At 50.1% G+C, this 12,500-nt stretch overlaps 1 protein-coding gene across 1 annotated transcript in view; it reads right to left on the reverse strand.

Annotated features, from left to right (window-relative positions):
* Window positions 1–11,964, reverse strand: part of LOC122250087 (cytohesin steppke) — a 138,998-nt gene extending 127,034 nt beyond the window's left edge. The window contains exon 1 of the mRNA XM_043011401.2: window positions 11,586–11,964. Within this exon, the coding sequence (XP_042867335.2) occupies window positions 11,586–11,949 (364 nt within the window). The 5' untranslated portion in view covers window positions 11,950–11,964. The remainder of the gene's footprint in view (window positions 1–11,585) is intronic.
* Between the last annotated feature and the right edge of the window lie 536 nt (window positions 11,965–12,500).

The raw sequence follows: 12,500 nt of genomic DNA on the forward strand, positions 1-12,500 counted from the left end.
GAGGAGGAGAAGGAGGAGGAGGAGGGGGAAGAGGAGGAAGAGGAGGGGGGGAAGGGGATTGTGGGTAGGAGGAGGGAGAGGGGAGTAGGGCCAGCAGGTGTGCTTGTGTCCCGCAGAGGCACAGTATATAAATGAAGTAATAACCCACGAAACACACGCCCACCCAGTACATTTCCATAACTCATGCCTCTCCCCGCACCCACAACACACACTTAATTGCCAAACTTTACCTTTGAATAATGGATAAACTTTTGATAGACATGTTAAGTAAGTGTACTAAATCTCTCTAACTCAATCAGACACACGGCGCAGCACGTGTATGAATGTTCCATCTCTCTCTCTCTCTCTCTCTCTCTCTCTCTCTCTCTCTCTCTCTCTCTCTCTCTCTCTCTCTCTCTCTCTCTCTCTCTCTCTCTCTCTCTCTCCCTCTGTCCGTCTGTCTCTCTCTCTCCCTCTGTCTCTTTGTCTCTCTCTCTCTCTCCCTCCCTTTCTCCCTCTCTCTCTCATTTACTCACTCACTCATTTTCTCTCCCTCTGTCTCTCTCTCTTTCTCTCTCTTTCTCCCTCTGTCTCTCTCTCCGTATGTTTCTCTCTCTCTCTATCCCCATCTGTCTCTCTCTCTCTCTCCATCTATCTCTCTCTCTCTCTCTCCACCTGTCTCTTTCTCTCTCCCTGTCTCTTTCTCTCTCCCTCTGTCTCTTTCTCTCCCTTTTTCTCTTTCCTTCTCTCTGTCTCTTTCCCTCTCTCTGTCTCTTTCCCTCTTTCCCTCTTTCCCTCTCTCCCTCTCTCCCTCTCTCCCTCCCTCCCTCCCTCTCTCTGTCTTTGTCTCTCTTCCTAGGTTCGGGGATGAATTGCAAGATAAAGTAGCAAGTAAGGGAGATGAAGCACGTTTCCTTCAGACTGAGTCCAGGAACCAACACATTAGTGAAACTCACGAACAATTAATTCCCTGTCACGTATTCACCACGTGTAGGTACGAGCGCACGTGTGGGTGAGTTTGCGCGCTCGTCCATGTGCACTTGTGTTCCCGTGTAAGTACGAAAATTCGTGAGCGCTGGCCCCACATTCTCTCCGAAACAAAAGACCAATAACTGCTGTATGTAAATGGCGCCAGTCGAGGGCGCGTGATCCCCGCCCACGAGAGGTGGGGCAGTAGGGTGGGGCAAGTGGTGGAGGATGGGTTGTGTGTGTTTGTGTGTGTGTGTGTTGAGGGGGATGGGGATGGGGGGAAGGTAATTGAATGATAACACCGTTCTGTCGGGTCGCCGAGGAGCTACCGCGATCGGTTTGGACGGTAACCGGGGGGCGTGGTTTGTGAGTGGCGTACTCCTGGTAGCGTTTTCTGTGATAGGACTATGACGCTGGCCAGTACAACCGAGACTTCTGACTGCAGGGTATGGCGAGTAAAGAAAGAAAGAAAGAAAGAAAGAAAGAAAGAAAGAAAAAATATATATACATATATATATATATATATATATATATATATATATATATTATATATATATATATATATATATATAATTATACGTTAATTAGTCACAGTTATTCAGTAAGCGAGTGGAATGTGAGTGAATGACTTAAGCTACGTATAAAACGTGGTCTTAATCAGCTTATAAACAATGAAAGTTTTCGCGCCACTATTATCTATGGCATTCATCACGGCACCAGCAGATGCATGTGTGTGTGTGTGTGTGTGTGTGTGTGTGTGTGTGTGTGTGTGTGTGTGTGTGTGTGTGTGTGTGTGTGTGTGTGTGTGTGTGTGTGTGTGTGTGCTTGCGTGCATGTGTGTGTGCTTGCGTGCATGTGTGTGTGCTTGCGTGCATGTGTGTGTGTGTGTGCTTGCGTGCATGTGTGTGTGCTTGCGTGCATGTGTGTGCTTGCGTGCATGTGTGTGTGCTTGCGTGCATGTATGAGTGTGCTTGCATGCATGCGTGTGTGTGCGTGCCAGTGTGTGCGTGTGCATGTGTGTGTGGGCGTGTGTGTGCGCGCGTGTGCGTGTGAAAGGGGTGAGAGGAAGGGAGCGAGCGAGAGAAAGGGTGACAGAATGAAGGTGAAAGTAACGCTCATTACAATATCCAAGTAGTTAAGCAACGCCCGGGGGCCGCGCTGTCCTAGGCCGTCAGTCGCCAGAAGGACTGCCTACACTTTCGAGCCTCACGTGGGAATCCGCCGAGGACGCTTTGGCGTTACGAAAATGGGAAGGCGGAATGATAGAAGAAAAATATAACGAGATGTAAGTGGGGGTGGGAGGGGAGGAATGGAGGGAACAAGAGACATACAAAGAGAGAACAAGAGACATACAAAGAAAAACAAGAGCGACTGAGAAAAAAAACAAGAGACAAAGAGAAAGAAAACAAGAGAGGGAGAGAGAAAACAAGAGAAGCACACGCAAAGGGAAGACAATGAGCGAGATGCCGAGACTCAACAAAGGTCATTATGGCGTTGGTATTTTGCCAGAGGAGGTCGACCTGTGGGGCGTGTGGGCGGTGTGGGTGGAGATGTGGGCGGCAGAGGTGCTCGCTGGTGTAGGAACCGGGGAGAGGGGTGGGGGAGGAGGCGGGGACGGGGGCGGTCGCGGGTGTGGGAACGCAGGTGTGGGAGCCACGAAAGCAACGACCTGTTCCGGAATGTAATGGCGAGAAAGGTCAGGGGCGTGACTATCGCTCGGGTCAAAGGTCGCGTGGCCCCGCGAATCGGACAAACGTTAACAAGCGAATTAATCATCCGACGCTCGAGAAGGGAAGGGGAAGCGACGCCGGTCCCATCGCACGTCACTGCCACTTTGCTGAGGGGGAGGAGGGGGAGGAGGGGGAGGAGAGGGGAGGGGGAGGAAAATGAGGAGGATAGGGTAAGGTAGATGAGAGGGGCGGGATAGAAAGAGAGAGAATTGGAGAGAGAGAGAGAGAGAGAGAGAGAGAGAGAGAGAGAGAGAGAGAGAGAGAGAGAGAGAGAGAGAGAGAGAGAGAGAGAGAGAGAGAGAAAGAGCTCGTAAGAACAAGAGAGATCAAAAGAGAAAGAGGAAAAAAATGCACCCACGTCCACCAAAACAAGTCTCTCTGTGGTCTCAAGCAACATTCCAAGGCATTCCTCAGAACTTATCCCTTCGTGTTTCCGCCTCCCCTCTACCACCTACCCCCTACCCCCGCCCCCTACACCCTACCCCACACACACCCCCGCCCGAGCGTCTCAGGCCTATCAAACCCATCGGAAATAAGTGACGTTAGTTTAGGTCCGTCCGCCGCTAATGAAGTGAGCCTGCCCGCACTCTAACTAACTAGCACCCTAGTACTGCTCATTCCCACAATTAACCATCATCAACTCCCTGTCTCTTCTCTTTCTCTTGTTTTCTCTCTCCCATTTCATCTCCCCTCTTTTATTTCCCTTTCTTATTTCTCCTATTCCATCTTCCCTTATTTCTCTCTCTCTCTCTCTCTCTCTCTCTCTCTCTCTCTCTCTCTCTCTCTCTCTCTCTCTCTCTCTCTCTCTCTCTCTCTCTCTCTCTCTCCCTTTCCATTCCCTCTATGTTTTTCTCTCATTTTCCTTTCCCCTTCCCCTTCTGTCTCTCCCCCTTCCCCCCCACTTCCCCCTCTTTCCTTCTCCCCAAGAATTGTGCACTCCAGTCTCGCCCCATCACATGCACATCAACCCACAAATCCTTCGTTACCATTATCCTTTAGTTTCACTCCTTTGTCCTCCAGCTTTCGTTTCGTCTCTTGCTTCTTATGCTTTTCTCTCCCCTCCTTCAACTTTCCTCCTTCCTCCCATCTTTCCTCTTCCATCCTTCCTTCTTCCTCCTCCAGCTTTCTTCCTTGCTCCTTGTGCTTTCCTCTTCCATCCTTCCTTCCTCCTCCTCCAGCTTTCTTCCTTGCTTCTTGTGCTTTCTTTCCTCCTCGCTCTTCCAGCTTTTCCTCCCCTCTACTACCATCCCTCCCCTCCCCTCCACCCATCCCTCTCCCCAGCAGCGAGCGAGGGCGGTCAGCCAGCCCAAAGCGAGGAGCACAATGTGACAAGCGGTCAGAAAAATGCAGCGGTCAGCCCACACTACGCGGGGCACACAACACGACGCGCCCTGTGCCCCGCCGGCGTTGGTCGCATACCACGCCTTTCTCCTCTTTCTCCCTTTTTCCTCTTGTCCTCATTTTTCTTGTGCTTGTTCTCACTCGTCATTACCGGTATGAGTGCCTGCGTTGCTACCCTAACCATATGACTAGCATTTATTGTTGCCGACTGCAATATCATTCGCATTATTACTAATATTACCATTGCTATCATTGGTATTAGAATTATTAGTCTAATTATCATGGATGTAGATATTCCTATTAAGCCTACTACTATTCAATAAATACCCTCTCTACAACGTGTATTCCTTTTCTCATTCACCGTTTCCGAAAATTCCTTTCCTTAATGAGCCTTCGGGTTAATTTTCGTCTCCCCCCCCCCTTTCTCTCTCTCTCTCTCTCTCTCTCTCTCTCTCTCTCTCTCTCTCTCTCTCTCTCTCTCTCTCTCTCTCTCTCTCTCTCTCTCTCTCTCTCTCTCTCTCTCTCTTTCCGGAATCGTTTTCATTATCCCACTACAGTCCCATCCCCTCTACACGACCGCTCCCCTTCACCGTCCTCAAGCGTGCAAACAAACACAAACACAAACACAAAAACAAACACACACACACACACAAAATCAGAGTCCTTGACCAATCGAGAGTGTAGGGGCCGAGCCATACGTCAAGATGAAGTTCGACAGGCACTCGAGCGATCCTCAAGAGATCCTCACGGGCATCCCGATCCCCCTCCTCCTCCTCCTCCTCCTCCCTCTCTTCAGCACCACCGTATCCCAAAGGATCCCCCGTCGTTAGTCGTGTATGGAAGCCGCCCTCCATCCTTACCTGCGAGGTCCTCAACCCATTCTCGTTCAAAGGGGTTCACACACACACACACACACACTCACACACACAAGCAGACGGGCACAAGCACACCTCAAGACACCTGGCTCCACCCCCAGCCCCACCCTTTACAGTGTTCTGAGTCCGCCTCTCTTCATTGTCCCCCTCCCCTTTTATCCCCCCTTCCCCCCCTCAACCCTTGGCCCCCTATTCAATCGCGATGCTACCAATAATGATATAGGCGATATTTAAAAAAAAAAAAAAAAAAGGACGATGGCGATTGCGAATTACGATCACGATTAAACCGATCATCACGCGATCGAATATGAAAAAAGGAAGACGACAACAGCTGACGATAATTGGTACGACCCCCCCCAAAAAAAAACGAAAACAAGACCCGACCTCAACCGCCCCCACCCGACTCGCTGGTGACTTACGGGTCTAAATCGAGAAGCTGCCTCAGAATCCCAGCCTTTATGAGTATCCCTATCTCGTGTAACTTTAAAAACGCCGCGCAGCGTACGTCTCATAGTCACCGTTGTATTTATACGCGGCGGCCGTTCAAGATCTGATGAAGGACTGCAGGGAGGGAGGGAGGGAGGGGAGGGAGGGGAAGGTGAAGAGGCATGGAGGAGGGAGGGCATGGAGGGATGGGATGCGGGAAGGAGGGAGGGGAGGATGCTGAGGAAGGGAAGCAGGGAGGGAAGGAGGGGAGGCAGGGAGGAAAGGAGGGGAGGCAGAGAGGAAAGGAGGGGAGGCAGGGAGGAAAGGAGGGGAGGCAGGGAGGAAAGGAGGGGAGGCAGGGAGGGAAGGAAGGATAGCAGGGAGGGAAGGAAGGATAGCAGGGAGGGAAGGAAGGATAGCAGGGAGGGAGGGTCATATGTTACCCCAGCTGAAGCACGAGATTTAACAGATGATTCTTAAAAACGAGGATGACACATCTGGCTGGATATAGAGCTGACCAACTCATCGCAGATACGAATCGCATGAATATTTAAATACATACCCTCTCATACTCAAGTGAGTTAATAAACACATGTTACATATAAATATATATACACGCATAAATACACGCGTCGTATGCGATATATTTTTTGTCTGTTTCCATAGTAATATTACTGATCTTGTGTGTACATTTGCCAACAACCAATACAATGAAAACAATAAAGCCACTTAGCTTCCTTTTTACGAGCCTATTCCAGTAGCTCTCAGTATAAGGCGTTGGGTAAAGCAATGGAAGTCTCAGAGGTGACTTAGCATCGCTCCAAGAAGGTGACGAAAGGCAACATTCATAAAAGCCTTCAGCGCGTCATCCCCCTTCACTGCAACGAGACGAGGGCAAGAGCGAGAGCGAGAGCGAGAGCAAAGGGGTAATTGACACTCTCTCCCCTTACCCTCCTTCCAGCCCCTTCCACGTGACACCTGCCCAGGGACGTCACGCCAGGCCTCCCGCGTCCCACCCAGCGCGACACTTGCTTATCCTGGCGTTACACACCCTTTCACGCCGCCCCGGACCTGCAAGTCACCTTCTGGTCCATTGCGTTGCGGCTTTCTTTTCGGGACATGCAAAGGCCGAGGTGAAACGGGGGAGTTATCCCGGCAGACCATTAGTTGGATAGGGAAACCGACAGCGATAATTAACTGCATATATATATATATATATATATATATATATATATATATATATATATATATATACATATATATATATATATTTATATATATATAGATATAGATATATAAATATTAATAATTATGAAAACTGATGGCGATAGCTCTGGCGTGGATAATGATGATGGTGATGATGGTTATAATGGCGACAACGAATATAATTATAGCAACAGCAGTGAATCATTTTACAAGGAATATATTGCGTCATCGCCCTCAACGCGGCTGCAACACAGGCCTGCAACACGACACTGCGGCTGGCGTCACCACACTTCTTCGTCACGCATTCACCATAACATCAAACTCACCAACGAAAATACAAAGATCATATAATATCACTTAAATCACATTTTCGTAACAAATGTATATACCAGACTCGAAACGGCGAGAGAAAAAAAAAAGTCCTCGAGTAATATCGTTTAAGGAAAGAAAACAATTTTTGTCGCCATCTCTTTGCAGGACACAAATGTGAGGTTGCCATGGCAACGGCCACGCCAACATAAGGGTCATTCCGTGCCACTCTGATATCCTTGAAGAGGGATCAGAGAGGGAAAGGAGGAAAGGGAGAGAGATAGACTAGGTGGGAGGAGGAGGGAGGGAGAGAAGGAAGGAGGAGGGAGGGAGAGAAGGAAGGAGGAGGGAGGGAGAGAAGGGAGGAGGAGGGAGGGAGAGAAGGGAGGAGGAGGGAGGGAGAGAAGGGGGGGAGGGAGGGAGAGAAGGGAGGAGGAGGGAGGGAGAGAAGGAAGGAGGAGGCGGAGGGAGGAAGAGAGAGAGAGAGAGAGAGAGAGAGAGAGAGAGAGAGAGAGAGAGAGAGAGAGAGAGAGAGAGAGAGAGAGAGAGAGAGAGAGAGAGGGAGGAAGAGAGAGGGAGGAAGAGAGAGAGAGAGAGAGAGAGAGAGAGAGAGAGAGAGAGAGAGAGAGAGAGAGAGAGAGAGAGAGAGAGAGAGAGAGAGAGAGAGAGAGAGAGAGAGAGAGAAGATGAAGGGGAGAGAGAGGAGAGAGAGGAGGAAGGGAAGAAGAGGAAGAGGGAGAAGGAGAGATCAAGTCCGACTGCAAGAGAGAGAAAAAGCGAAAATGAATTTTAAAAAGCCACCCCTCCCCCTCCCCCCTCCTCATCAGCCCCAACGGTCGTTCCTCGGCGACAGGGTGTGGCTAATATCACGGTGCCGTTACGCCCGGCCCTTTAATTGCCCTAATAGCGCTTTTCCGGTGCCACCTGTACTGCCACTTAATGGGCTTGTTATAGAGCTTTCAGGACGCATTTAGATGGAGCTTCTGCCATAATTATGAACTCTATATTCGCCTCTTATTAGCACCAACAGACGCATGCAAGCAAGCAATCACACACATATATCTCTTTCTTTCTTTCTTTCTTTTTAACTCACTCACTCACACTCTCTCTCTCTCTCTCTCTCTCTCTCTCTCTCTCTCTCTCTCTCTCTCTCTCTCTCTCTCTCTCTCTCTCTCTCTCTCTCTCTCTCTCTCCCCCTCCCTCTCCCTCCCTCTCCCTCTCCCTCCCCCTCTCCCCCTCCCTCTCCCTCTCCCTCTCTCTCTCTCTCTCTCTCTCTCTCTCTCTCTCTCTCTCTCCCTCTCTCTCTCTCTCTCCCTCTCCCTCTCCCTCTCCCTCTCCCTCTCCCTCTCCCTCTCCCTCTCCCTCTCCCTCTCTCTCTCTCGCAACATACCCGCAACCCCGCTTTTAACATAATTCCGGCCGAGGTCATTACCATTAGCATTATCATCAATCACCAATTCAATCACCTTTCCTCCCAATATCAAATCATATACGAATCGAAAAAGTGATGATTTTGCACATTAAAAATGAGCATAGAATTACACATTCGAATTCCAAATGCTTAAGGCACTTTCCCCTGCGGACAAAACTTTTTTATACGAACAAAACACTTTTTTTACGGACAACACTTTTCTCCTCTGACACCTTTTTTACGGACAAGACTTTTTTCCAACATCGAGTGACACCAAATTCGAACAATCCTATTAACTGTTATAAACTGTGTAATGTTCTTGATGCTGTTGTTGTTATTTTTTCTTTATCAAAGCGACCGTAAAAAAACGCTCTTCTATTCCTGTTCTTTGTCTCTGGTTCTGGTTCTGGTTCTGGTTCCGGTTCTGGTTCTCTCTGGGTGCGTGATCGTGGGTGCGTCGATGTATATGGGTGTATGTAAAGATGTATATGTATGCATTTAGGTATTATGCACGTATGTAGGCATAAGCATGTGTGTGTGTGTATATCCGTGTCACTGGTTATACATCTACGTAGTTGTACACTATGTATGTCTGAGATAAAAGTATACGCATACGTTCGGGCGGGCGTGCGGGCGGGCGTGCGCGCACACAACCCCGTTTTCTCACCCCCAAATCCCGCGATAAAGACTAAATCCCGGCGAACCATTACACTAAGCCGGGTGTGTTTTCTCGAAATAGTCCTGCCTCTTAAAGAATTCTGCGAGGGAGTCTGGCCTTAGTCCCCCATCAACTCCCATCCTAAACCCTTACCGGCACTCCCCCCACCCCCACCCTTCGTTCCCTCTCTCCATACTACGCAACCTGGCACTGGCGGAGGAAGGGAGGGAGAGGGAGAAGGAGGGAGAGGGAGAGGAAGGAATGGGGAAAGAGGGAAGGGGGTACAGTTAAATGGGATAAAAGGGAAAAAGGGAAGGGAGGAAGGGTAAATGGGTAAGGGGAAAGGTGGGGGGAAGAGGTAAAAGGGGAAGGATGGAGGGGGAGCGAGGAGGGAAGAGGGCAGGAGAGAGGTGGAGAGGGAAGGGGAAAAGGATTGATTCTGTATATATAAAAAAACGAGAATAACAAAAAAAATATCTTCCTCCACAAAAAAACTACACACGCACACTCCAAGTAACCATCCATCACAGAAAAGACCACATACATGACGTGTATGTAAATGACACTCCCCATGCCCCCCCCCATCACCCCATTCCCCGTGGGCATATCACCACACCCAGAGCGACCAGGTGCGTGCGAGGTTAGTACATACCGTGTGTACCCAAAACGCACGCATAGTACATGCCTTTTCCGTTTCTCATTTCTAGTTCTGTCTCTCTCTCTCTCTCTCTCTCTCTCTCTCTCTCTCTCTCTCTCTCTCTCTCTCTCTCTCTCTCTCTCTCTCTCTCTCTCTCTCTCTCTCTCTCTCTCTCTCTCTCTCTCTCTCTCTCTCTCTCTCCATGTACCTTCCTCTCTGTCTCTCTCTTTCTTTCCTTTCCTCTCTCTCTCTCTCTCTCTCTCTCTCTCTCTCTCTCTCTCTCTCTCTCTCTCTCTCTCTCTCTCTCTCTCTCTCTCCATGTACCTCTCTCTCTGTCTTTCTCTTTCTCTCTCTCGTTTTCTCTCTTTTCCAGCATTTGCAGCGACATCACCTCGTGTCAACCTCCAGCCGCACACCTAGAGAAGGAGCGTGGATGGGGAGGGGAAGGAGGGGGAGGGGGGTAACACGGCCTACCTAATTACCTGCCCACGCCATCTGGTCACTGTAGAAGCCTACACAACTAGTGTCTAGCCTCCTTCGCCTTCTGCCTTTGCCTTTCTTGTATATATTGCGTGTTCATTAATTTTTGTCCTCTTTTTTCTCTCTCTCTCTCTCTCTCTCTCTCTCTCTCTCTCTCTCTCTCTCTCTCTCTCTCTCTCTCTCTCTCTCTCTCTCTCTCTCTCTCTCTCTCTCTCTCGGCATCTTCGTTGAAAAAAAAAACTCAAGGAATTCAAATCTTATTTTCCATATTTACCTCCATCTTATCTTTCCCAGGATCTCGTTCGTTCGAATGCAAAACAGAGTGCCGATCCGAGTGCTCATTTTAAAAAAAGGACCAAGGAAAAATACATCAATTGAAGACAATCCTTCCCCCTAACGCCACCGCAGCCTCGTAAAAGTCCTATAAACGAACACGAAACCACCGCGTCTGTCAGGGAGGTCATGACCCGGACCACTGTTGACACAAAGCGTTCCTCCCACAGTTACAACTGAGTTACCGCTTGGAGAATAACCTAGAATCGCCGTGTCGCGGTAAATTGTCTCTTAGCACTATATTTCCTCTCTTCTGCCCCCAACCCCATCCCACTCCTTCCCCGTTGCTCTCATCAGCCGACCCCGTGACTTGACCTGGTGGCTCAGAGATGACCTTTCCGTTACAAGAAGCACCAGCGGCATCTCGTTTTCTGTGACCTGCGTCGAAAACGAGGGGAGGGGGAACTACGGAATAATCAACAGCCGCGCCCGCAAGGAAAATAGCCGTCAATTAGATACGGACTTCTGGAAGAAGACAAGGGGAGATGGGGAGGGCACGAAGGCAAGTGAAATTAGCGACTCGGTATCTTAATCTAAGGCAGGGTATGGGGCATGTCATGGAATATCATTTCTCGCGCCGTGGGTGTAATAGGCACCGGAAACATGTGTTTCTAGGTGAACAGAATGCAGTCGCGTCGACCGAATAACGGGGAAAAGGGACATATATTGAGAATGGAACTCCATCTACACTCTCCTAACCAAAGAAGAATACATTACAGCGGGAGCGGGTAACGGAACGCGTGCGCAGACGACACACGCGTGACCTCTGACACACATATGTGACACTACAACGACGTCACGACCGACCTTACTACAGAAAGATCATTGAGATTGCCATTTTTCTCTTCCACTTGAGAGATACGCGGACATCTGCGCGTATCTCTCGCAAGATTGACTTATACGTTCCATTCATCTGCCAGCTACCCTAATTTTTCCTCTTGACCTCCCTATCCCTCTCTCCTTCCCTTCCCCTCTCTCTTACTCTCCTTGCCTTTGCCACATCTTCACCTATCCCTCCCCGACCGCGCCCCCGGTTGACGACATGCATCCCAAGTAAGGGCGCGGAAGGCAATAGACCCATAAACAAAATCAATAAGACACTGTTCTTCCAGGGTTGCCACTTGGGAGATACACGCAGATGTCCCTCTCGCAAGATGGACTTTTCCTCAATACTTCCTTTTATTTGCCTCAGTTGTCCTCCATCCCAATTCTGGCTCGAGAGCCTTCTTACCTCTAACCCTCTCAGTCAAGACGAGGGAGATGGACACCAAGGTCGGCCCCAGCAGCAGCGAGGCGTCCCTCACGCTCGAGTGGCCTGCCATGGGGGAGAACTCGCTCGCGAAGGAGAGTCCCGGCAGGCACGAGTCCCACAGGAAGGGGTACTGGGTGAGCACGGACCGCGTGGCCGCCAGAAGGTGCCTCCGCGAAGCCTCCTGCATGTCGCTCAGGCCGTGCGGGTGGAGCATCCGCAGGCCCTCGGCGGCGCCGCACAGCAAGGAGCAGTCGACACCTTGCATCCGGTAGCGCCGATAGGCCGCGTTCCTCGGGCGGCAACCTCTGCGGCGGGGCTGTCTGGCCGCGTAGCCGTTCTGCATGGCGTTTCGCGCAACGTTCTGGAAGGCTCTTGAGGATCGCAAAAGGGCAAGTCCTCGCGGGGTCGGCACTCCGTCGCTTCTGAAGGGATTACGTACCTGGCCCTGCTGCCGCCTTCACCTTCCAGCGGCGGCACGTCCAACGCGGATTACGTGATTCGCAACTTTCAATACGCATATGACTTCGATCACTTAAAATAAATTGCATCACCCTCACGTCAGGATGTCCCCATAGCCTCTCTCCGTTTCCCTCTTGGGTCCCGTCGTCCTCCCTACTCCTTCTTGCTCATCTCTTTCCCTCATCTCAAGGTCCCTCCCGACACTCCCCTTTTCACTCCTCATCTTCTGCTGCCGAGAGAGAGAGAGAGAGGGGGGGGGGGAGACAGATAGATAAAAAGAAAAGGTAGAAAACTTCCAGCCATGAAAAAGCAGAGCCTAATAAATCTCACATAACCTCTTATCTCGCCATCGATATCCCAAGCTCTGTTGGAGGAGGAGAAGGGGGCCATAAACCCCTCTAGCCCCCTCTTCCTCCTCTCCACACTTACTCAAAA

This window comes from Penaeus japonicus, unplaced genomic scaffold (genome assembly GCF_977035675.1).
Source record: "Penaeus japonicus unplaced genomic scaffold, GWHDUDI00000001_assembly GWHDUDI00000026, whole genome shotgun sequence".
Classification (NCBI taxonomy): Eukaryota; Metazoa; Arthropoda; class Malacostraca; order Decapoda; family Penaeidae; genus Penaeus; species Penaeus japonicus.